This window comes from Microcaecilia unicolor, chromosome 8 (assembly GCF_901765095.1).
Source record: "Microcaecilia unicolor chromosome 8, aMicUni1.1, whole genome shotgun sequence".
NCBI classification, from domain to species: domain Eukaryota; kingdom Metazoa; phylum Chordata; class Amphibia; order Gymnophiona; family Siphonopidae; genus Microcaecilia; species Microcaecilia unicolor.
In genome coordinates this window covers 228,323,204-228,345,028 of record NC_044038.1, presented here as the reverse complement: position 1 = coordinate 228,345,028, position 21,825 = coordinate 228,323,204, and the positions used below count along the sequence as shown (strand labels likewise).

The window sequence follows — 21,825 nt, the reverse complement described above, 5'->3', positions numbered from 1 at the left end:
TGCCAGGGTCAGGCCGCCAGCGCTGCAGTCACCGGTCTCACCTGCCTGCCTCCTCAGCTCCGGGCTCCCTTCATTCAAAGCGGCAGTCGCAGATCGCCTCTCTTCTGTCCTTCCCTCCCTGTGTCCTGCCCTCGCGGAAACTGGAAGTTACATCACATGAGGGCGGGACACAGGGAGGGAAGGCCAGAAGAGACGCAATCTGCGACTGCCGCTTTGAATGAAGGGGGCCCGGAGCCGTGGAGGCAGGCAGGTGAGACCGCGGACTGCAGCGGTGGGGGGGCGGAGGCGGGGTGGCGGCCTTGCCCCGGGCCCGGCCTAGTCTCTCGGCGGCCCTGCTTGGTGGCGAAACGGGTCCCCGTCGGGATTGCTGCAAGATGTTAAGTGCTGGTTATTTGTGCTTGGAAAAAAAAGAGTCCTATTTTGATGTTTTAATTGCAAAGAAAAAAAAATGCAGGTTCTTTGACCCATGATCGAGCCGAGTTCCTATTTAGTGCTTAAAACTGTCTGTGCTGTGGCACTGAGCACAGTAGGCTTCTGAGGTCTTTTTTCCTCCTAATGAAAAAACTGAAAACCCTTAAAACAGAAAATTTTGTGAATATTCAATGTGTTAACACTATAAGAGCATATATAATATTGTCCACAGTTTGAGGTTGGAATCTGAACATTAACATATGGACATTAATACAAAAAAAAAATAGAAGATCAGTTAAAATGGTTTTATGCATGGAAAAGACCTGCAAACGAGCGCTCTAAGGCCATTTTTTTTTTTTGCTGCGGCTTACTATAAGGACCCCTTATTTATTTTTTTATTGCCTTTGATCTATCTTCACCCATCTAATCAGCAATGAACACTTACAACACTATAAAAACCACAAAATTCAATTTGCAAGGAACATCATAGGTCAAAATATTTTCCGGATGATACCTTGACCGCAGGGGTCAGTGATTACAGAGGTGCTGACCCCTGCATGCACTAAGTGATGCATATATTCAATGCTGGCCTAATCCAGGAACCAGCATAGAATATCTGGGCTTCGGTGGATCTTAGAAGTTATCCGGGTTGCCGGCAATATTCAGATTGGAGCCCATATCACTGTCCTAACTTTATCCAGGTACTTCCCAGTTAGTAGATTGAAAATTGTCACTAACTGGGTATGTCCTAGCTCCGTCCTGATTCTAGCCCCTGGGTAGGGTTACCATATGGCTCCAGAAAAAGGAGGATGGATTGAGCCAGCCGGGTTTTACTTCCATTGCTTTCAATGGAAGTAATTGAGCCAGCCGGGTTTTACTTCCATTGCTTTGAAAGCAATGGAAGTAAAACCCGGCTGGCTCAATCCATCCTCCTTTTTCTGGTGCCATATGGTAACCCTACCCCTGGGCCACCCCCAGCATTAAGCAGGTACTGTTACAGCAGCCTGTGCAAACTGAATATCAAGGGTAGAGCCAGCCAGCCGGATTTAAAAGTTAGGCACGTTCCCAACTGGTTAAATCTTGCAGAAATATAGGATACGAAGGGCATGATAAGCCATTGATGCCTAGCAAACCAAGTCATTAGCAAAAGAAAGGCAGAAACTCTAGAATTCTCACTAAGGCCCAGGAAGGAAATGAAGTTGGGGCTCAGGTTTGATGGGATTTGTAGTTCTCAGGCTTTCTGAATGAAGAGACCAAATGAAAGTGATTTGAAGGCAATTGCAGCCGGATTTTAAAAGAAGCCAAATTGCTGGGAAGCGTTACCTCTTTGCCTATTGAAATAAAGTGAACTGAAGTATTTTACTTCATGTGTGATTTCGCACATTTTGATATGACAAGCATGGGCTTATCTTAGTTCCTCTGTTTAGGTTTGGTTCTGTCCATGTATATGTAGGGTTTCCAATTTCCGTGTGTGTGTGTGTGTGTGTGTGTGTGTGTGTGTGTGTTAGCAATAATATTTCAACCATACGGTCTTCAAATAATTCCTGTTTCATCAGTGCTTAATTAGATGGACTAAGATCTTCTACATTTCCTCAAAAGCTATAGAACAGACATGATTTTTCTACCTAAGAACAGATAGAAGGGCAACTTGTCGACTATACTGTTCAATAAAATATCATAAGGATGAAACAAAATGTCTTGAGGTTTCTATTATAGGTATACCAGAAGACCAAGGGTTAAACAGAAGTATGAATTCTCCAAGCTTGCTGGAGGTGGTCTGGTCTTCGCACTCTGGAATGACCTGAAGACTCAAGTTATAATAGCCAACGACAGCGTCGGCAGGACTGGAGATAGTGACGCTCATGTCTTCTGAATCGCTGGCCTCGTGACTGGCACTCCAGGAGCTGGTGCTCTCAGAACTGGAAAGAGGGAACACGGCCTTTGTTTTATAAGACTCTGAAGGGGTGGGTCCTTTAACAGAGAAAAGAAAACAGCGATGTTCATGAAGCACATTTATTCCTAAAATATCATTAAAATACAATGACATCAAACTTAGAGCTCTTTGGCATTAGTAGACCTCTCAGCGATGTATCAAAAAAGATGACTTTGATGTGCCTATGTTGATGGTATATCATAGGAGTGGGCAACCGTGATTCTCAAGGGCCACAACCCAGACAGGTTTTCAAGAGTTCCACAATGAATATGTAAAGAGATTGATTTGCATGTACTGTTTCCGCTGTATGCAAACAGATCTCATGCATATTCATTGCGGAAATCTCGAAAACTCTACTGGGTTGTGGCCCGTGAGGGCAGTAGTTGCCCACCCCTGATATATCCGAAATGAGCCTATCACAGGTTAAAGTGATTCTAGTAGAGACAATCTGTGAATGTCTGAATGGACGAAGCAGGGGCGTAGCCAGACAGAAGATTTTGGGTGGGCCTAGTCGAAATATGGTCCCGTGTCGGGTCACGTACATATCTGGTGCCAAACAAAGTTACCTACCATCGGATGGCGAGATTCCTTGGTCCACCCCTACTCCTTTGTTTTGGCTGCAGCTAATTTGGACCTCCTACTGCTCTGTTCTTTGGATTTGTTATGTGCTTACCATGATAAGCATGATCCTTCCACTACTAATAATTTCTATAGTGCTAATAGACACAGAGGGGCATAATCGAATGGCGCTGGCCAAATAGATGGCCGGCCAACTTTTCCTTCGATAATACAGTTGGCGCCGGCTAAATCTCAACATTTAGATCAAATGTTGGGGTCACCGGATTTAGAGATGGCCAGCTTTGGTTTTTGGCTATAATGGAAACCGGCCCAGCCATCTCAAACCTGGCAAAATGCAAGCCTTTTGGTCGTGGGAGGAACCAGCATTTGTAGTGCACTGGCCCCCCTGACATGCCAGGATATCAACTGGGCACCCTAGGGGGCACTGCAGTGGACTTCAAAAATTGCTCCCAGGTGCAAACCTCCCTTTCCTCGTGTGCTGAGCCCCCAAAACCCATTCCCCACAACTGTATACCACTACCATAGCCCTTACAGGTGAAGGGGAGCACCTACATGTGGGTACAGTGGGTTTTGGGGGGTTTGGGAGGGCTCAACATATACCACCACAAGTGTAACAGGTAGGGGGGGATGGGCCTGGGTCCACCTGCCTGAAGTGCACTGCACCCATTAAAACTGCTCCATGGACCTGCATACTGCTGTCATGGAGCTGGGTATGACATTTGAGGCTGGCATAGAGGCTGGCAAAAAAAATGTTTTATTTTAATTGTTTTTAGGTGGGAGGGAGTTGGTGACCACTGGGGGAGTAAGGGGAGGTGATCCCCGATTCCCTCTAGTGGGCATCTGGTCAATTGGGGCACTTTTTTGAGACTTGGTCCTAAAAATAAATGAACCAAGTACAGCCGGCGAAATGCTCGTCAGACCCGGCCATCTTTTTTCCATTATCAGGCGAAGCCGGCCATCTCATAACCATGCCCCCGCCCCGCCCCCCCATCCCACCTTCTATACCCTGCCTTGAAGACTGGCCGGCTCCGCAACGGAAAGCAGTTGGCGCCGGCCAAAATCGGCTTTCGATTATACCGATTTGGCCAGGTTCAGGAGATCGCTGGCCATCTCCCGATTTGTGTCGGAAGATGGCCGGCGATCTCTTTCGAAAATAAGCTGGACAGTCAGTGTTATACACGTTATGGGGGTCTTCTACAGAGGCGTGCTAGTGATTTTAGTGCACATTAATGATTAGCATGCGCTAAATGCTAGAGACTCCCATAGAAATATAAGAATGGGATGTCTCTAACATTAAAAATGCTAGTGCCCAGTGTGCCTTTGTAAAAGTCCCCCTATATGCAGGTACTTTCTGTCCATAGTTGGCTCCTAATTTAAGTTTTTGTACCTGGGCAATGGAAGGGTCAATGACTTGTCCAGGATCACAAAGAGCTGCAGTGGGAATTGAATCCAGTTCCCCAAGACCTTAGTCCACTGCACTAACCATTAGGCTACTCTTCCACTCTTCATGCATAAACATGAGCATGTTGAGTACAATTAACTCTATGAGGTGATATTATTAATCTATGAATATATAAGCCTCTGTAAGATGAATGCAAGCAAGATTACCTGTCTCTACAGTGAATTCAATGCACTCTTGGGACTGCAGTTCTCTGTTGAAACTAAGAATAATGTTGAAGGATTGAGCCCGCCTTACTATTAGCTTTTCACAGCAGTAGAGGTTAGTGTGATGTGCTGTCTTGTTCAAAGCAAGCTGGAAGTCAATTTTGGTCACCTGCAGGTCTGTGAAAGAGATAAAACTTCATTAACATGAATAATCAACATTTATTTGTCACCGACCGACATCTTGCATGAAAAGAGTTGGAACCTCAAGGGGTAATTTTATAACTCAGTGATCACACAAAACGTACATGCATAGTATTCACTGGGTGGGTTACTGATGTACTTTTCCTGACAAAATCAATACACTTGACCCAATACATCAGTGGCGGTTACTGTTGCGTCCATTTAAAATCCAGCACCAGCCTTTCAATTGATGCTGTGTTCAGGGTTGCTAGACGTTGAGTCAGTAGCACTGAATACACATGTGATTAATGCATTCAGGGGTCCATTTACTAAGCTGCAGTATACGGGAGCCTGCACTAGTGTCAGTGCGTGTTTTAACATGTGTTGAGGCCAGGGGCGTAGCTACGTGGGGCCATGGGGGCATGGGCCCCCACAGATTACGCCCTGGCCCCCTCTACATTTGACACCCCCCACGCCGCCACCCGCCTGCCCCCTGCCCCGCCGCCGCATCAGGTACCTTGTTTGCTGGCAGGGGTCCCCAAACCCTGTCAGCCAAACAGTCTTCTTCAGCGCCAGTTGACTCTGGCGCCTTCGTTGTGTGATCATTTGTTTCTGATGCCTTACGTCCTGCACCGTGCATGTAGCCCTGTGCAGGACGTAAGGCATCAGAAACAGATGTTCACACAACGAAGGCACCGGAGTCGACCGGCGCTGAAGAAGACTCCTCAGCTGGTGGGGATTGGGGACCCCTGCCAGCAAACAAGGTACCTGATGCAGCGGCGGGGCAGGGGACGGGTGGCGGGGGGGGGGGGTTGCAGTTGCAGCGGGGGGGTTTGTGCTTGCGGCGGCGGGAGGGGTCCAAAATGGCGGAGGAAGGCAGCTAAACAGTGCCCCCCACCTCGGGCTCTGGCCCCCCTCCCGCCAAGGTCTGGCTATGCCCCTGGTTGAGGCCCCCTTTTACCGCAGCAGATAAAAGGCTGTCTTTTTTGCTGGAAAGGAAATGGCCATGCAGTAAGTGAACCACTTTCTGTATGGCAATTTTAGGGGGGAGCACTTACTGTCACCCACTGAGGTGGTGGTAAAGGCTCCCGTGCTAACCTGGTGGTAATCGATTACCGCCGGGTAAATGCTGGTGCTATAGAAATATGCGTCTTTGATTAGGAAGGTTTTAAATGCAGCCTTAAATTTGTCTAAGGAGGTTTCCAAACAAAGGGAAGAAGGCCATATATTTCATGAAGTCAGACCAGTCACTGAGAAAATGCGGCAACGGGTGGAATCATACGTGATTTGTCTGGAAGTGGGGACAAATATAAGATTTTGCTGTAAGGATCGGAGAGCTCAGACAGGTGTGTACGGGATCAGCAAATGCACATCTACTTGGACTGCACTTACTTCCAGACGTGAGTGAATTTTATAAGACTGTTTTATACATAAAAAGGGTTTTTAAAGTTACCCTCTTCATGTTTACTTTACGCCTCCTATGCAGCAGGCGTAAACCAAGGAGGGAAGTGTTCAATGTGGGCTACTGTTAAGATGTGTTACATAGAGGTGCATAATCGAACGGAAACGCCTATCTCCATGGGCGTTTATCTCCGAGAACGGGTCCGTGAAGGGGCGGGCCAAACCGTATTTTCGAAAAAATGGACGTTTTTGAGCTGGGCGTTTGTTTTTTTTTTAGCGATAATGGAAACTAAAAACGCCCAGCTCAAAAACGTCCTAATCCGAGCCATTTGGTCGTGGGAGGGGCCAGGATTGGTAGTACACTGGCCCCCCTGATATGCCAGGACACCAACTGGGCACCCTAGGTCAGTGCGGTGGACTTCAGAAAAAGCTCCCACATGCATAGCTCCCTTACCACGGGTGCTGAGCTCCCAACCCCCCTCCCCCAAAACCCACTACCCACAAATGTACAACACTACCATAGCTCTTAGGGGTGAAGGGGGCACCTACATGTGGGTACAGTGGGTTTTGGAGGCCTCCCATTTACCAGCACAAGTGTTACAGGTGGGGGGATGGGTCTGGGGCCACCTGGCTGAAGTGCACTGCGGTACCCACTAAAAGTGCTCCAGGGACCTGCATACACGCAGGCCTCTAGGACTTGTTGCTGCTGTATAACATTGGCACACCAGTTGACACCTGAAGACTAATCTCTCCGAAAACGTCCTTTATTGGAATAACCGCCTTTACTCACAGTTAACTGCAGATCAGAGGTTGTGCCCCACTGGCAATCAGTCTCCCTGGTACTGAGATGAACAGTAGGTCAGAGCTGGCAGAATGGTGTACAATGCCCTCTTTCAGCCACATTCAAGGGAAGAACTAAGTTCTGTAACGTGGCTAACACAGGAAAGGGAACTAAAACTGGCTTACAAAAATGGCCACTACCGCATGGACTACAACAGGAAACACAACAGGGCACACTCTGACCCAGTAGGCAAGGGGAAAAGCACCATGGGAGAAGAGCCTACCAACTACCAACATCGTGAGATTGTAACACAAGCTAATGAAATCACGGAGCCCAATACCCTACACCCACCACAATGCAATGCTGATGTGACCCTGTACTGCACCCGAGAGCCACATCAGAACCAGGGAAAGGCTGTGACAGGATCGAACACATTCTGCTGTCATGGAGGTGGGTACGGCATTTGAGGCTGGCATACAGGCTGGAAAAAGAGTTTGTAAAGTGGGTTTTTTTTGGTGGGAGGGGGTTAGTGACCACTGGGGGAGTCCGGGGAGGTCATCCCCGATTCCCTCCAGTGGTCATCTGGGCAGTTGGGGCACTTTTTTGGGACTTGTTCGTGAAAAAAAAGGGTCCAAAAAAAGTGACCCAAAATCGCGGTAAAAACGCCTTTTTTTTCGATTATCAGCTAAAGACGCCCATCCCTCCTCGGCTGATAACCACGCCCCAGTTCCGCCTCCACCACGCCTCTGACACGCCCTCCATCAACTTTATTCGTTTCCACGACGGAGTGCAGTTGGAAACGCCCAAAATCGGCTTTCGATTATACCGATTTGGGTGCCTTTGCGAGATAAATGTCTATCTCCCGATTTAGGTCACACTATAAGCGTTTTTCTCTTTCGAAAATAAGCAGGATAGTAACATAGTAGATGACGGCAGAAAAAGACCTGCACGGTCCATCCAGTCTGCCCAACAAGACAAACTCTTATGTGCTAGTTTTTGTGTATATCTTACCTTGATTTGTAACTGTCAATTTTCAGGGCACAGACTGCCCAGCACTATCCCCGCCTCCCAACCACCAGCCCCGCCTCCAATCACCAGCTCTGGCACAGACCGTATAAGTCTAGCCAGCACTATCCCCGCCTCCCAACCACTGTTAATCCCAGTTATTAGTGAAACCCATCTATATACTGGATTTTGATAGGATTAGTAACTAAGGGCCCTATTTATTATGGTGAGCTAGCATTTGTAGCGTGTTCTAAAAATTAGCACACGCTAACACTAGAGACATTCATAGGGTGAGACCTGTGCTAAAATAGCATGGCTTAATGGCAAAATAACATGTCTTAATGGGAGCCCAAGTTGATTATTAGGTCTCTTAATGAATAGCATGCCTGATACCTATAGAGATAATTTTGCGCTTTAACCCTCACGTTTCTCTTCCTTTGCCCCTTCACTGGATAGGCCCCCTATGAAGCCTAGTATCAAACCACTTAGATGAATTTTCAGCTCAATACTAGTGACCTAAAATCCATGGATAAGTTCACCAGCCGTTAGTAACCAAATAACTTCCTTTGAATATCGGACTCGATCTAAGAAAAAAGTAAGTGAGAAAATATCTTGCAATTTCAAACCTATTAAAAGTCTGTTTCTGCTGACAGAAAGGCACAGTTAAGAACATTTTCATATAGGCCAACAATATTTGAATTTTGGATCCTAAAATGTCCTCAAATCTAGATCAAATCACATAAGGCTATAGCCATATTTATTAATTTTAAGTAATCCTTAATTAAAAGTAAACGTGTACTTACCATAGTCTAAAAAAGGACAGACAAGAAAATCATGTTTCTGTATGGAATTCCTAGAGCTTTTCATCTGTGACCTTGTTAAACTCATCCTCACTCTGACTGGATCAGCAGTTTTCCAGTAGGGTAGGTGCCAGGCCCACATGGTACCTTTTTGCCAAGTTTGGATCCAATCAGTTTATTATAATGCAGATCATTGTGCCTCTAGATAAAAGGCAAATAGAATGAACCAGTCCTTATGCATCCAGCTTCTCCTATATAAGCACGCAACTATGGAACGCATTACCTAAAGCCGTAAAAACAACGTATGACCACCTAAACTTCCGGAAATTACTAAAAACTAATCTGTTTGAAATGGCATAACCTACCGACCCAACCACCGGCCATGAGTGGGAAAGCGCGGGGTACAAATGTAACAAAAAACAACAACCCTGCAACACTAGCGAAACCAAAGAACGTATGGACAAAACATAACTCCCCCTCGCTACAATCCACTATTGTGTCTTGCACACACGGACCTTATTATACCATTACTCACTTTGTAACCGTTAGATCGGAACTGGCGATCGCCAATATGTAAGCCACATTTATTTATTTATTTTTTGTTACATTTGTACCCCGCATTTTCCCACTCACGGCAGGCTCAATGCGGCTTACATGGGGCAATGAAGGGTTAAGTGACTTACCCAGAGTCACAAGGAGCTGCCTGTGCCTGAAGTGGGAATTGAACTCAGTTCCTCAGTTCCCCAGGACCAAAGTCCACCACCCTAACCACTAGGCCACTCCTCCAAATAGGTGGGAAAATGTGGGATACAAATGCAACAAACAAACAAACAAACAAATAAATAAATAGGAATGTTAAAAAATTCATTCATTCACTCACTATAACTACATTTTGCAAAATCTCCTGTGGTGAATCCATTCAGAGACAAAATCCTGTCTCTTTGTTCAGATCAGAAACAGGGACTGGTGAGAGAAAAATCACTTGCATTACGAGCAAGAAGTTAGTATGATTTGCGAACTGGTTGTCAGTAATATGGCAACCATTGTGATTCATCAACACTGTTTGTCCAAGGTTAAATGAAACCGACCCTTAGTGAGGTCAGACTTTAAAATAAGAGATGGAAGCTTTCCAAGAAAAGAGGAAGAACCGATTCAAGGAAGAACAGACGACTGAGTCAGCTTTTTCCGACTGCATCAAGATCTAGGGAGCACAGATCAAACCCAAGGACATTTATGTCAGAGCTCTAAATAGGTCAACTGATTTCACGTCAACTGGCTTTCTTGCTTCTAAGTTCTGACTAAAAGAAACCTTCATGTCTTTGGTGACAATTCTATAAATTGGTGTCAACATTTAGAGGCACCAATTCTATAAAGGCATACTATAATATACTGTACATGTTTTTATATTCCGCTATATTCAAAAGGATTCTAAGCAAATCACAAATTAGATTCCGTGAATCAAGGAAAAGTACAATAAAATTAGTAAGTGACCTTCTAAATCTTACTCTCATTAACTCTTACAATTATCGCTCTCACTGATCAACAATGTTTTTAATGCTCTTCTAAAAGTACAGTAAAGAAATAATCTAATAACTAAAGGTAAATTATTCAACCCGTTTGACACCCTGATACGGTTAATATGTGAGACCTTACGGCTAAGTCAATGGCTGGCAGTAAGGTCTCAGACCCAAAAATGGACATGGGTCAGTTTTTATTTTGCCGCACGTCCATTTTCGGCAAAAAGTTTTAAAGGGCCTTTTGTTACATGCACGCTGAAAAATAGATCTGCGTGTGCCCTAAACACATGCCTACACTAGTGTAACCCAAGTTTTCGGCACATCTTAGTAAAAGGACACCTAAGTGCATCTCAGATATGACTTATTGAAAAGCTATTAATAATTGGGTCCTCGACTTTCACTACAAAGCAATACCTTGGAATGCAAATCTGCAATGGGGGAACCAATGTATATAGTTGAAAAGATGACTGGAAAACTAACAATTGAAAAAAAGAATATTTTGCCATAATATAAAAGTTCTCGCAGTATCACAGACTTTACCCTTCCTTGAAACACTGTATCATTAAAAATGCTGAAACAGGAAGCTCTGAGGAAAATGCATCTGTCCTTCCCTCGATGCAACTTAGTTATTGGATTGTAAGCTCTTTGAGCAGGGACTGTCTTTCTTCTATGTTTGTGCAGCGCTGCGTATGCCTTGTAGCGCTATAGAAATGCTAAATAGTAGTAGTAGTAGTAGTTATTGATACATTGTATCATTCTTTCAGGACTTGATAATAGCGGAAGACCCATGATACACTTGATTCTAAAATTGCCAGCAGAGACAAACCTAACCACTCCCATGAAGTGACCAGCAATTTGTCAACATGGAATGAAAGAAGAGCCCAAAGTGGGTGGGCCTGGGCTCACCCGGGCCCACCCTTGGCTATGCCACTGTAGCAAGGGGATGGGATCAAAGAAAAACAAGACATAGAGGAGTGGATCCTGCAAAGATCAGCAGGTACAATCCTAAACAAAGGCAAAAGAGGAGGTAGCCTACTTGTTCTGCATAGAGGGGCAGATTAGATAGATCATGCTGGCCTTTTTCTGTTACTTGTTATGTTACCATTGCGTTAGCAATAATGGGGGAAATTCTATATACAGTGCCTAAAAAATACATGTGGAAAACATTTCTGACTAAGCATATTCCATAAGCGGTGCCTAGATTTAGGAATGCTATATAAAATGTACTTACTCAATATCCCAGCGCCTGGGTCTTTTTCTGTTACCTGTTATGTTACCTTTGCATTAGCCATAATGCGGGAAATTCTATATACAGTGCCTAAAAAATCCATGTGGAAAACATTTCCAACTAAGCATATTTTAAAATTAGGCGTGGTATATAGAATACACTTAGTTGATGTCCCAGCGCCTGAAACTACACGCCTCCATTTTACTCCAATGAAACAAGGCATAAATCCAGGCACGTAGATTTAGGCACAGAGGGCCAGGACATATTCTATTTTTGTCGGCATACATTAGAAGTTAGGAACACTGTGTTACAGAATATGCTTAGTGAGTTGTGCACGTAAATTCTAATTATTGCCAATTAGTGCTCATTATTGCTTCTCAAGTGCTGTTATCAATGCTAATTAGCTTGTTAAGCCAATTAAGTTGGGCACATTTTAGAATACACCTGGATTTTGGCACGGATCTCTAGGCGTGCTATGTACATAGTAACATAGTAAATGACGGCAGATAAAGACCTGAACGGTTCATCCAGTCTGCCCAACAAGATAAGCTCATTTTACATGGAATGTGATGCTTTATACCCGAGTTTGATTTGTTCTTGCCATTCTCAGGACACAAACCGTAGAAGTCTGCCCAGCACTGTTCTTGTACTAAAAGTTCTGAAGATTCTGGAATCCTAAAGAATTACAAGATTCTGGAATCCCAATTAGTAGCAACATTCCATGTAGAACCCCAGAGTAACATAGTAACACAGTAAATGACATCAAATAAAGACCTGAATGGTCCATCCAGTCTGCCCAACAAGATAAACTCATTTTATATGGTATGTGATACTTTATACTCAAGTTGGATTTGTCCCTGCCATTCTCAGGGCACAGACCGTATAAGTCTGCCCAGCACTGTTCTTGTACTAAAGGTTCTGAAACTGACGTCAAAGCACCTTAAAATTTACACTCCAGCCCATCCGTATCTATTCAGTCATGATCAGGGCATAGACCGTAGAAGTCTGCCCAGCTCCCATTTTGTTTCCCAATTACTGGCATCGCCACCTAATCTCCGCTAAGATTCCATAGATCCATTCCTTCTAAACAGGATTCCTTTGTGTTTATCCCACGCATGCTTGAATTCCATTATATAGAATTTGGGGGGGATGTGCTTCCCTGCCCATTCCCTGCCTCCTTCTACATTAGAAAGTGAATACAAAAAATAGAACACACTGAAACATTAACAGTTAGCACTCACTTACTGGCAAGTTAACAGCTGCTATGGCTTCGTAAATAGGCCCTATCAACACATTTCTCCTTTTTTTTTTTTTTTTTACTGAATAGAATTTGGAGCTTAGTACTTGCTGTGGCTTTAGTCCAGCAAAAACAGTGGCTCAGTCTCAACTTTCGCAAAGAAAAATATTGAGCAGTAGTTTCTTTCCGCCCAGGATATTCTCATGACTTAATCTCAGCTCTTTTCCTGAGATTTAGCTTACTAATAATCTCAATTAAGTAAACCAATTAAATAGCCCATGTGCTCAATAACAGACAAGGTGATGGAACGGGCAAAGGATAGCGCCAATAGAGTATTATAAATAAAACATGATACTGATTTGCTCTATGTTGATAACATTTCACTGACTCAAAGAACCTTCCATGTGGATAAAGGTGAGCCGGTTGATATTGTGTATCTGGATTTTCAGAAGGCGTTTGACAAAGCACCTCATGAAAGACTCCAGAGGAAATTGGAGAGTCATGGGACAGGAGGTAGTGTTCTATTGTGGGTTAAAAACTGGTTAAAAGATAGAAAACAGAGAGTAGGGTTAAATGGTCAGCATTCTCAATGGAGAAGGGTAGTTAGTGGGGTTCCCCAGGGGTCAATGCTGGGACCAGTGGCGTTCCTGGGGGGGGTGGGGGCGGTCCACCCCGGGTGCACGTCGCTGGGGGGGTGCCACGCACGCCTGTCCTCCCTTGGTCCATGCTTCTTTTCTGCCTCGGAACAGGTTACTTCCTGTTCCGGGGCAGAGAAGAAGCATGGGCCAATGGAGGGCAGGCGCGCGCGGCACCCCCCCCCCAGCGGCGTGCACCCGGCGGGGGGTTCCTTCGCGGGGGTGTCCGCGCTGCATCGGGGGTGGGCGCTGGACCAGGGGGGCGGGGCGCATCGGCGATCCACCCCGGGTGCCAGCCCCCCCCAGGAACGCCACTGGCTGGGACCGCTGCTTTTTAACATATTTATAAATGACCTAGAGATGGGAGTAACTAGTGAGGTAATTAAATTTGCTGATGACACAAAGTTATTCAAAGTCGTTAAATTGCCGGAGGATTGTGAAAAAAAACAAGAGAATCTTACGAGACTGGGAGACTGGGCGTCTAAATGGCGGATGACGTTTAATGTGAGCAAGTGCAAAGTGATGCATGTGGGAAAGAGGAACCTGAATTATAGCTACGTCATGCAAGGTTCCACGTTAGAAGTCACGGACCAAGAAAGGGATTTAGGTGTCGTTGTTGATGATATGTTGAAACCTTCTGCTCAGTGTGCTGTTGAGGCTAAGAAAGCAAATAGAATGTTAGGTATTATTAGGAAAAGAATGAAAAACAAAAATGAGGATGTTATAATGCCTTCGTATCGCTCCATGGTGCAATAACACCTCAAATATTGTGTTCAATTCTGGTCACCGCATCTCAAAAAAGATATAGTGGAATTAGAAAAGGTGCAGAGAAGGGCAACGAAAATGATAAAGGAGATGGGACGACTTCCCTATGAGGAAAGGCTAAAGCGGCTAGGGCTCTTCAGCTTGGAGAAAAGGCGGCTGAGAGGAGATATGATACAGGTCTATAAAATAATGAATGGAGTAGAACGGGTAGATGTGAAGCATCTGTTTACGCTTTCCAAAAATACTAGGACTAGGGGGCATGCGATGAAGCTACAATGTAGTAAATTTAAAACGAATTGGAGAAAAGATTTCTTCACTGAACGTGTAATTAAACTCTGGAATTCATTGCCAGAGAATGTGGTAAAGGCGGTTAGCTTAGTGGAGTTTAAAAAAGGTTGGGATGGCTTCCTAAAGGAAAAGTCCATAGACCATTACTAAATGGACTTGGAGAAAATCCACTATTTCTGGGATCAGCAGTATAAAATGTTTTGTACCTTTTTTGGGATCTTGCCAGGTATTTGTGACTTGGATTGGCCACTTTTGGAAACAGGATGCTGGGCTCGATGGACTTTTGGTCTTTCCCAGTATGACAATACTTATGTACTTATGTAACTCTTGCAGCATTTGTGTTTTACAAAACTAATCTTTTAATGATATGAAATACAATGAAGCTTAGCAGAGATTAGGTAGCAACACCGCTAATTGGGAAGCAAAGCCAGTGCTGGTCAAGACTTCTACGGTCTGTGCCGTGATCATGGCTGAATAGATGGGCTGCAATGGAGCTTTTCTGGGGCTTTGACAACTTCAGAAATTTTGAAGAAGAACCATGCTGGGCGGACTTCTATAGGTCATGCCCTAAAAATGGCAAGGACAAATGATGATCAGGTATACATATGAAGTATCACATCATAAACTCATTATAGATAGTATCTTGTTGGGCAGACTGGATGAACTGCACAGGTCTTTATCTGCTGTCATCTACTATGTTATTATACGTAAGTAGACAAAACAGCACGGAGAGGATGCAAAGCACAAGGCACAAATGAAAAAAATAAAGAAAAGCACTCATGGGCAGATGATCAAAAGCCCCGCACTGTTCAAAACAGCACTCTAAAAATAGCACTGGAAAAGTGCGGGGCTCTACCGCACCTATGATCAGAGATAATTGCATGCAAATTTAAGCACACAATTCTCTCTGATCATGGGGCAGAAATGCGACAGGATTGTGCCATGTGTATGCACTCAGGCACAATCCTCCCGCACTTGACAATCCTCCTGCATTTGTTTGACAGGTCTGGGCTGTCAAAAGCCCAGACCTGTCAAACACAGGGGCTGGAGGTCCATGGGACCACCAGACCCCAACTACCCCCGCCCTGAGCCAAGCGAAATGGGGGCCGGAGGTCCAGCGGACCTCCGGACCCTCTGATCCACCCGACACAAGTTCAGGAGGCTTGAGATCCGGGGGTCTCCAGCCCCCCCAACCCCCACTGCATCCCTCAGATGTCCCTGGTGGCCCAATTAGCCACAGCTCAATCCCCCCCACCTGGTGGTCTAGCAACCCTTCCCCACCCCCCTAACTTCAGTTGGAGGAGGGAGGTAGCTTCTGTCCTCTTCCATCGGCTCTGCCGCCCAGCCCTGCCCAGTGCATCCTGGGATTTCTCCCTGATATGGTGCTCACATATAGACCAAAGGTGCGCACACTTAAGTGTGACAGGGATGCAATATTCTGTGAGTTATGTGCAAGAACTGCGATGTCTTGGCCATGACCCACCACTTGCAAATTTTGGGCACCCCGGAACACTTAGTTATACCAATACTTGACTATCCCCCTTCTCTGCTTGACCTTTTAATAACAAATTCCTCCACTTCGTTATCAATAGAAATCAAACAAAATAAAACATGGAAAAGAAAATAAGATGATACCTTTTTTATTGGACATAACTTAATACATTTCTTGATTAGCTTTCGAAGGTTGCCCTTCTTCCTCAGATCGGAAATAAGCAAATGAGGTAGCAGATAGTATATATGAGAGAAACATCAAAGCATTACTTTGACAGTCTGACAGAGTGGGAGGGTGGGGGTATGCATGGGGACATCAAAGCATTTCATTGATATTCTAACAGAATGGGTGTTGGTAGGTGAGAGGAGAGTAATAAACAGAGAAATACAACTTTATGGTTTATAATGGGTTAGAAAACCCAGATCCTTATTAAGTCCTGTTTGTTGGGTGTCAAAATATTCAATCATTCTTATTTCAAAGGTCTTACGTTCCTGTATTGTTTTAAAATTACCTTTCAGTATTCTTACTGTGAAATCACTGGTGCAGTGTTCTGGTCTTGTGAAGTGTTGGCCCACAGGGGTGGAGGCCTGACTGGCACCGGCTATTTTCATGTGATGTCTGTGTAGATTGAATCTTGTCTTAAGCATCTGGCCTGTTTCTCCAATATAGCATCCTTCGTTACATTTCTTACACTGAATGATATATACCACATTGGAAGATGAGCATGTAAAATAGTCCTTTATGTTGAATATTTTTCCTTTGTGAATGCTTGTGGGGTCTTGTGAAATGTTTTGGCATAGTTTGCAGCTGGCTGTGTTACACAGGAACGTGCCCTTTTCTTTTTCCGTCTGTGTTGGAAGTTTACTTCTGATCAGCTTGTGTTTTAAGTTGGGTGGCTGTCGGAAGGCCAGCACTGTTGGGGATGGGAATATCTCTTTCAGTAATTCATCTTCCTGGAGTAGGAGCTGTAGGTCTCTTATGATTTTCCTCAGTTTCTCCAGCTCTGGGTTGTATGTCACTACAAGGGGAATTCTGTCGTTGGCTTTTTTTTCTTTGTACTGTAGCAGATTTTCCCTGGGTGTTTTGAGGGAGGAGGCAATATTCTTGGAGATTATTTTGGGGTTGTAGCCTTTCTGTTTGAAGGATGCAGTCAGGGTTTCAAAGTGTCTGTCTCTATCCTCTGGGTCCGAGCAGATACGGTGGTATCTTGTGGCTTGGCTGTAAATGATGGATCTTTTTGTATGTGAAGGATGGAAGCTGGAGTTGTGGAGGTAGCTGCATCTGTCTGTGGGTTTCTTGTATATAGATGTTTGTATACAGCCATCACTGATTGAGACTGTGGTGTCCAAAAAATTGACTTTTTCTGGGGAGTAGTCAATTTTGAATCTGATTGTAGGATGGTATGTATTGAAGGAATAGTAAAATTGTTTCAGAGTTTCTTCCCCCTCCGTCCAAATCATAAAAATGTCATCGATGTACCGGTAGTATTTTAGAGGTTTGGTCTCATGTATATTCAGAAATGTCTCTTCCAGCTCAGCCATAAAAAGGTTGGCATATTGGGGTGCTGTCCTGGTGCCCATCGCAGTGCCCATTATTTGCAGATAGATATCATTGTTAAAGTGGAAGTAGTTGTGAGTTAAAATTAATTTGATTAATTTTGTAATAGTTTCTGGTGAGTATTGATGGTCCAGTGTGGATTTTTTTAGGAGTCTTCCACATGCAGCTATGCCATCCGCATGTGGAATGTTGCTTTATAGTGATTCTACATCCATCGTGACCAGAAGGGTGTTTGGTGGTAATTGTTTGATATTTTTCAATTTATTCAGAAAGTCTGTGGTGTCTTGTATGAAGCTGTTAGTTTTGTGCATGAGAGGTTTCAGAATTCCCTCTATGAGTCCAGATATTTCCTCCGTGAGGCTGCCAATACCTGATATGATTGGTCTGCCCGGGTTTCCAGGTTTTTGGATTTTGGGTAACATGTAGAATGTGCCCACAGAAGGCTGGTTTGGTATGAGTTACTTCAGATGTGGCTGTGCTTGTGTAGGAAATGTTCTGATAAGATCTTTTAGCTGCTTTGTATAATCCTGTGTGGGGTCCTCAGTTAGTTTCCTGTAGTATTTGTTGTCTGAGAGCTGTCTGTGTCCCTCTTCAATGCATTTTTGTGTGTCCATAATTACCACTGCGCCTCCTTTGTCTGCGGGTTTAATGATAATGCGTTCGTTAGTTTGTAGAGTTCTTATGGCCGCTCTTTCTGGTGGGGTAAGATTGTACAGAATTCTTTTTTTGTTTGTTGGAGAGTTGGGATTTAACCCTATGTAATTATCTGGCTTGTAGTTTTGTCCCTCCTGTGGGGTGAAATAAGTGTTCTTTTGTTTAAGACTGTATTCCGGTCTGTTTGGTTTCCCTCTATTGTGGAAATGCGCTCTAAGACGCATTTTTCTGAAGAATTCTTCTAGATCTGAATATAGTTGGATTTCATCAAGTTTGCTAGGACAGCACCCCAATATGCCAACTTTTTTATGGCTGAGCTGGAAGAGACATTTCTGAATACATACCAGACCAAACCTCTAAAATACTACCGGTACATCGATGACATTTTTATGATTTGGACGGAGGGGGAAGAAACTCTGAAACAATTTTACTATTCCTTCAATACATACCATCCTACAATCAGATTCAAAATTGACTACTCCCCAGAAAAAGTCAATTTTTTGGACACCACAGTCTCAATCAGTGATGGCTGTATACAAAAATCTATATACAAGAAACCCACAGACAGATGCAGCTACCTCCACAACTCCAGCTTCCATCCTTCACATACAAAAAGATCCATTATTTACAGCCAAGCCACAAGATACCACCGTATCTGCTCTGACCCAGGGGACAGAGACAGACACCTTGAAACCCTGACTGCATCCTTCAAACAGAAAGGCTACAACCCCAAAATAATCTCCAAGAATATTGCCTCCTCCCTCAAAACACCCAGGGAAAATCTGCTGCAGTACAAAGAAAAAAAAGCCAACGACAGAATTCCCCTGGTAGTGACATACAACCCAGAGCTGGAGAAACTGAGGAAAATCATAAGAGACCTACAGCCACTACTTCAGGAAGATGAATTACTGAAAGAGATATTCCCATCCCCACTAGTGCTGGCCTTCCGACAGCCACCAAATTAAAAACACAAGCTGATCAGAAGTAAACTTCCAATACAGACGATAAAAGAAAAGGGCACGTTCCTGTGTAACACAGCCAGCTGCAAACTATGCCAAAACATTTCACAAGACCCCACAAGCATTCACAAAGGAAAAATATTCAACATAAAGGACTATTTTACATACTCATCTTCCAATGTGGTATATATCATTCAGGGTAAAAAATGTAACGAAGGATGCTATATTGGAGAAACAGGCCAGATGCTTAAGACAAGATTCAATCTACACAGACATCACATGAAAATAGCCGGTGCCAGTCAGGCCCCCACCCCTGTGGGCCAACACTTCACAAGACCAGAACACTGCACCAGTGATTTCACAGTAAGAATACTGAAAGGTAATTTTAAAACAATACAGGAACGTAAGACCTTTGAAATAAGAATGATTGAATATTTTGACACCCAACAAACAGGACTTAATAAGGATCTGGGTTTTCTAACTCATTATAAAACATAAAGCTGTATTTCTCTGTTTATTTCTCTGTTTATTACCCTCCTCTCACCTACCAACACCCATTCTGTTAGAATATCAATGAAATGCTTTGATGTCCCCATGCATACCCCCACCCTCCCACTCTGTCAGACAGTCAAAGTAATGCTTTGATGTTTCTCTCATATATATACTATCTGCTACCTCATTTGCTTATTTCCGATCTGAGGAAGAAGGGCAACCTTCGAAAGCTAATCAAGAAATGTATTAAGTTATGTCCAATAAAAAAAGTATCATCTTATTTTCTTGTCCATGTTTTATTTTGTTTGATTTCTATTGATAACCTTTAAGAGTGGACTAACACGGCTACCACACCTCTCCACTTCGTTGTAACAAAGATACCCCTACACCGTGGATTTGATGTCATAGTTAAGTTCCCTGTTATCTTCTAAGCACGATATTTGTAGCTTTCTATCTACTGTTACTTAATAGAGGCATCGTTAGACTAGGCCCCAAAACAACCTTATTATTATGAAGTTTTGCTGTTCTATTTACAAGTGGAGGAGTGGCCTAGTGGTTAGTATGGTGGACTTTGATCCTGGGGAACTGGGTTCGATTCCCACTGCAGGCACAGGCAGCTCCTTGTGACTCTGGGCATGAGTGGGAAAGTGCGGGGTACAAATGTAACCAAAAAAAAAAACTACTGCACCTTGAGTATTGTGTTCAATTCTGGTCGCCGCATCTCAAGAAAGATATAGTAGAATTGGAAAAGGTGCAGCGAAGGGCGACTAAAATGATAGCGGGGATGGGACGACTTCCCTATGAAGAAAGACTAAGGAGGCTAGGGCTATACAGCTTGGAGAAGAGACGGCTGAGGGGAGACATGATAGAGGTATATAAAATAATGAGTGGAGTGGAACAGGTGGATGTGAAGCTTCTGTTCACGCTTTCCAAAAATACTAGGACTAGGGGGCATGCGATGAAACTACAGTGTAGTAAATTTAAAACAAATCGGAGAAACTTTTTCTTCACCCAACGCGTAATTAAACTCTGGAATTCGTTGCCGGAGAAAGTGGTGAAGGTGGTTAGCTTAGCAGAGTTTAAAAAGGGGTTGGACGGTTTCCTAAAGGACAAGTCCATAAACCGCTACTAAACGGACTTGGAAAAATCCAAAATTCCAGGAATAACATGTATAGAATGTTTGTACGTTTGGGAAGCTTGCCAGGTGCCCTTGGCCTGGATTGGCCGCTGTCGTGGACAGGATGCTGGGCTCGATGGACCCTTGGTCTTTTCCCAGTATGGCATTACTTATGTACTTATGTACTAAACTGTAAACCAGCTTTATAGCACAATGTAAGCCACGCCTCACGTACTGTGTAAGCAAGCCACATAGAACCAAACTCGATTTGGATATTGTGGGATATAGGCCAGCCTCAAATGCCGTACCCACCTCCATGACAGCAGAATGTGCTCTATCCTGTGACAGCCTTTCCCTGGTTCTGATGTGGCTCTCGGGTGAGTGTGACACCTTTTCTGTTAAGGGCACTGCAGAGTCACATCAGCAATGCATTGTGGTGGGGGTAGGGTATTGGGCTCCGTGATTCCACTAGCTTGTGGCAAATGCTCACGATGTTGGTAGTTGGTAGGCTCTACTCCCATGGTGCTTTCCCCCCTGCTTACTGGGTCAGAGTGCGACTGCTCCCTGTTTTGTTTCCGGTAGTCCATGAGGTAGTGGCCATTTTTGTAAGCCAGTTTTACTACTACTACTACTACTACTTAGCATTTCTATAGCGCTGCTAGGGTTACGCAGTGCTGTACAATTTTAAACAAGGGGAAGGACAGTCCCTGCTCAAGAGAGCTTTTTAGATCCCTTTCACATGTTAGCCACGTTACAGAACTTAGTTCTTCCCTTGAATGTGGCTGAAAGAGGGCATTGTACAGCATTCTGCCAGCTCGGACCTACTGCTCATCTCAGTACCAGGGAGACTCATTGCCAGTGGGGCACAACCTCTGATCTGCAGTTAACTGTGAGTAAGCGTGGTTATTCCAATAAAGGACGTTTTTGGAGAGATTAGTCTTCAGGTGTCAACTGGTGTGCCAATGTTATATAGCAGCAACCAGTCCTAGAGGCCTGCGTGTATGCAGGTCCCTGGAGCACTTTTAGTGGGTACCGCAGTGCACTTTAGCCAGGTGGCCCCAGGCCCATCCCCCCCCCCCACCTGTAACACTTGTGCTGGTAAATGGGAGGCCTGCAAAACCCACTGTACCCACATGTAGGTGCCCCCTTCACCCCTAAGAGCTATGGTAGTGTTGTACATTTGTGGGTA

At 44.3% G+C, this 21,825-nt stretch overlaps 1 protein-coding gene across 2 annotated transcripts in view; it reads right to left on the bottom strand.

Moving 5' to 3' along the window:
- Positions 1-21,825, bottom strand: part of LOC115476654 (protein-glutamine gamma-glutamyltransferase E-like) — a 92,225-nt gene that overhangs the window by 53,998 nt on the left and 16,402 nt on the right. For both annotated transcript variants that reach the window (XM_030213142.1, XM_030213143.1), the window contains exons 2-3: positions 4,532-4,705; positions 2,134-2,382 (exon numbers count right to left, since the gene is read on the bottom strand). In XM_030213142.1, coding sequence (XP_030069002.1) covers positions 2,134-2,382; positions 4,532-4,705 — 423 coding nt within the window. The remainder of the gene's footprint in view (positions 1-2,133; positions 2,383-4,531; positions 4,706-21,825) is intronic.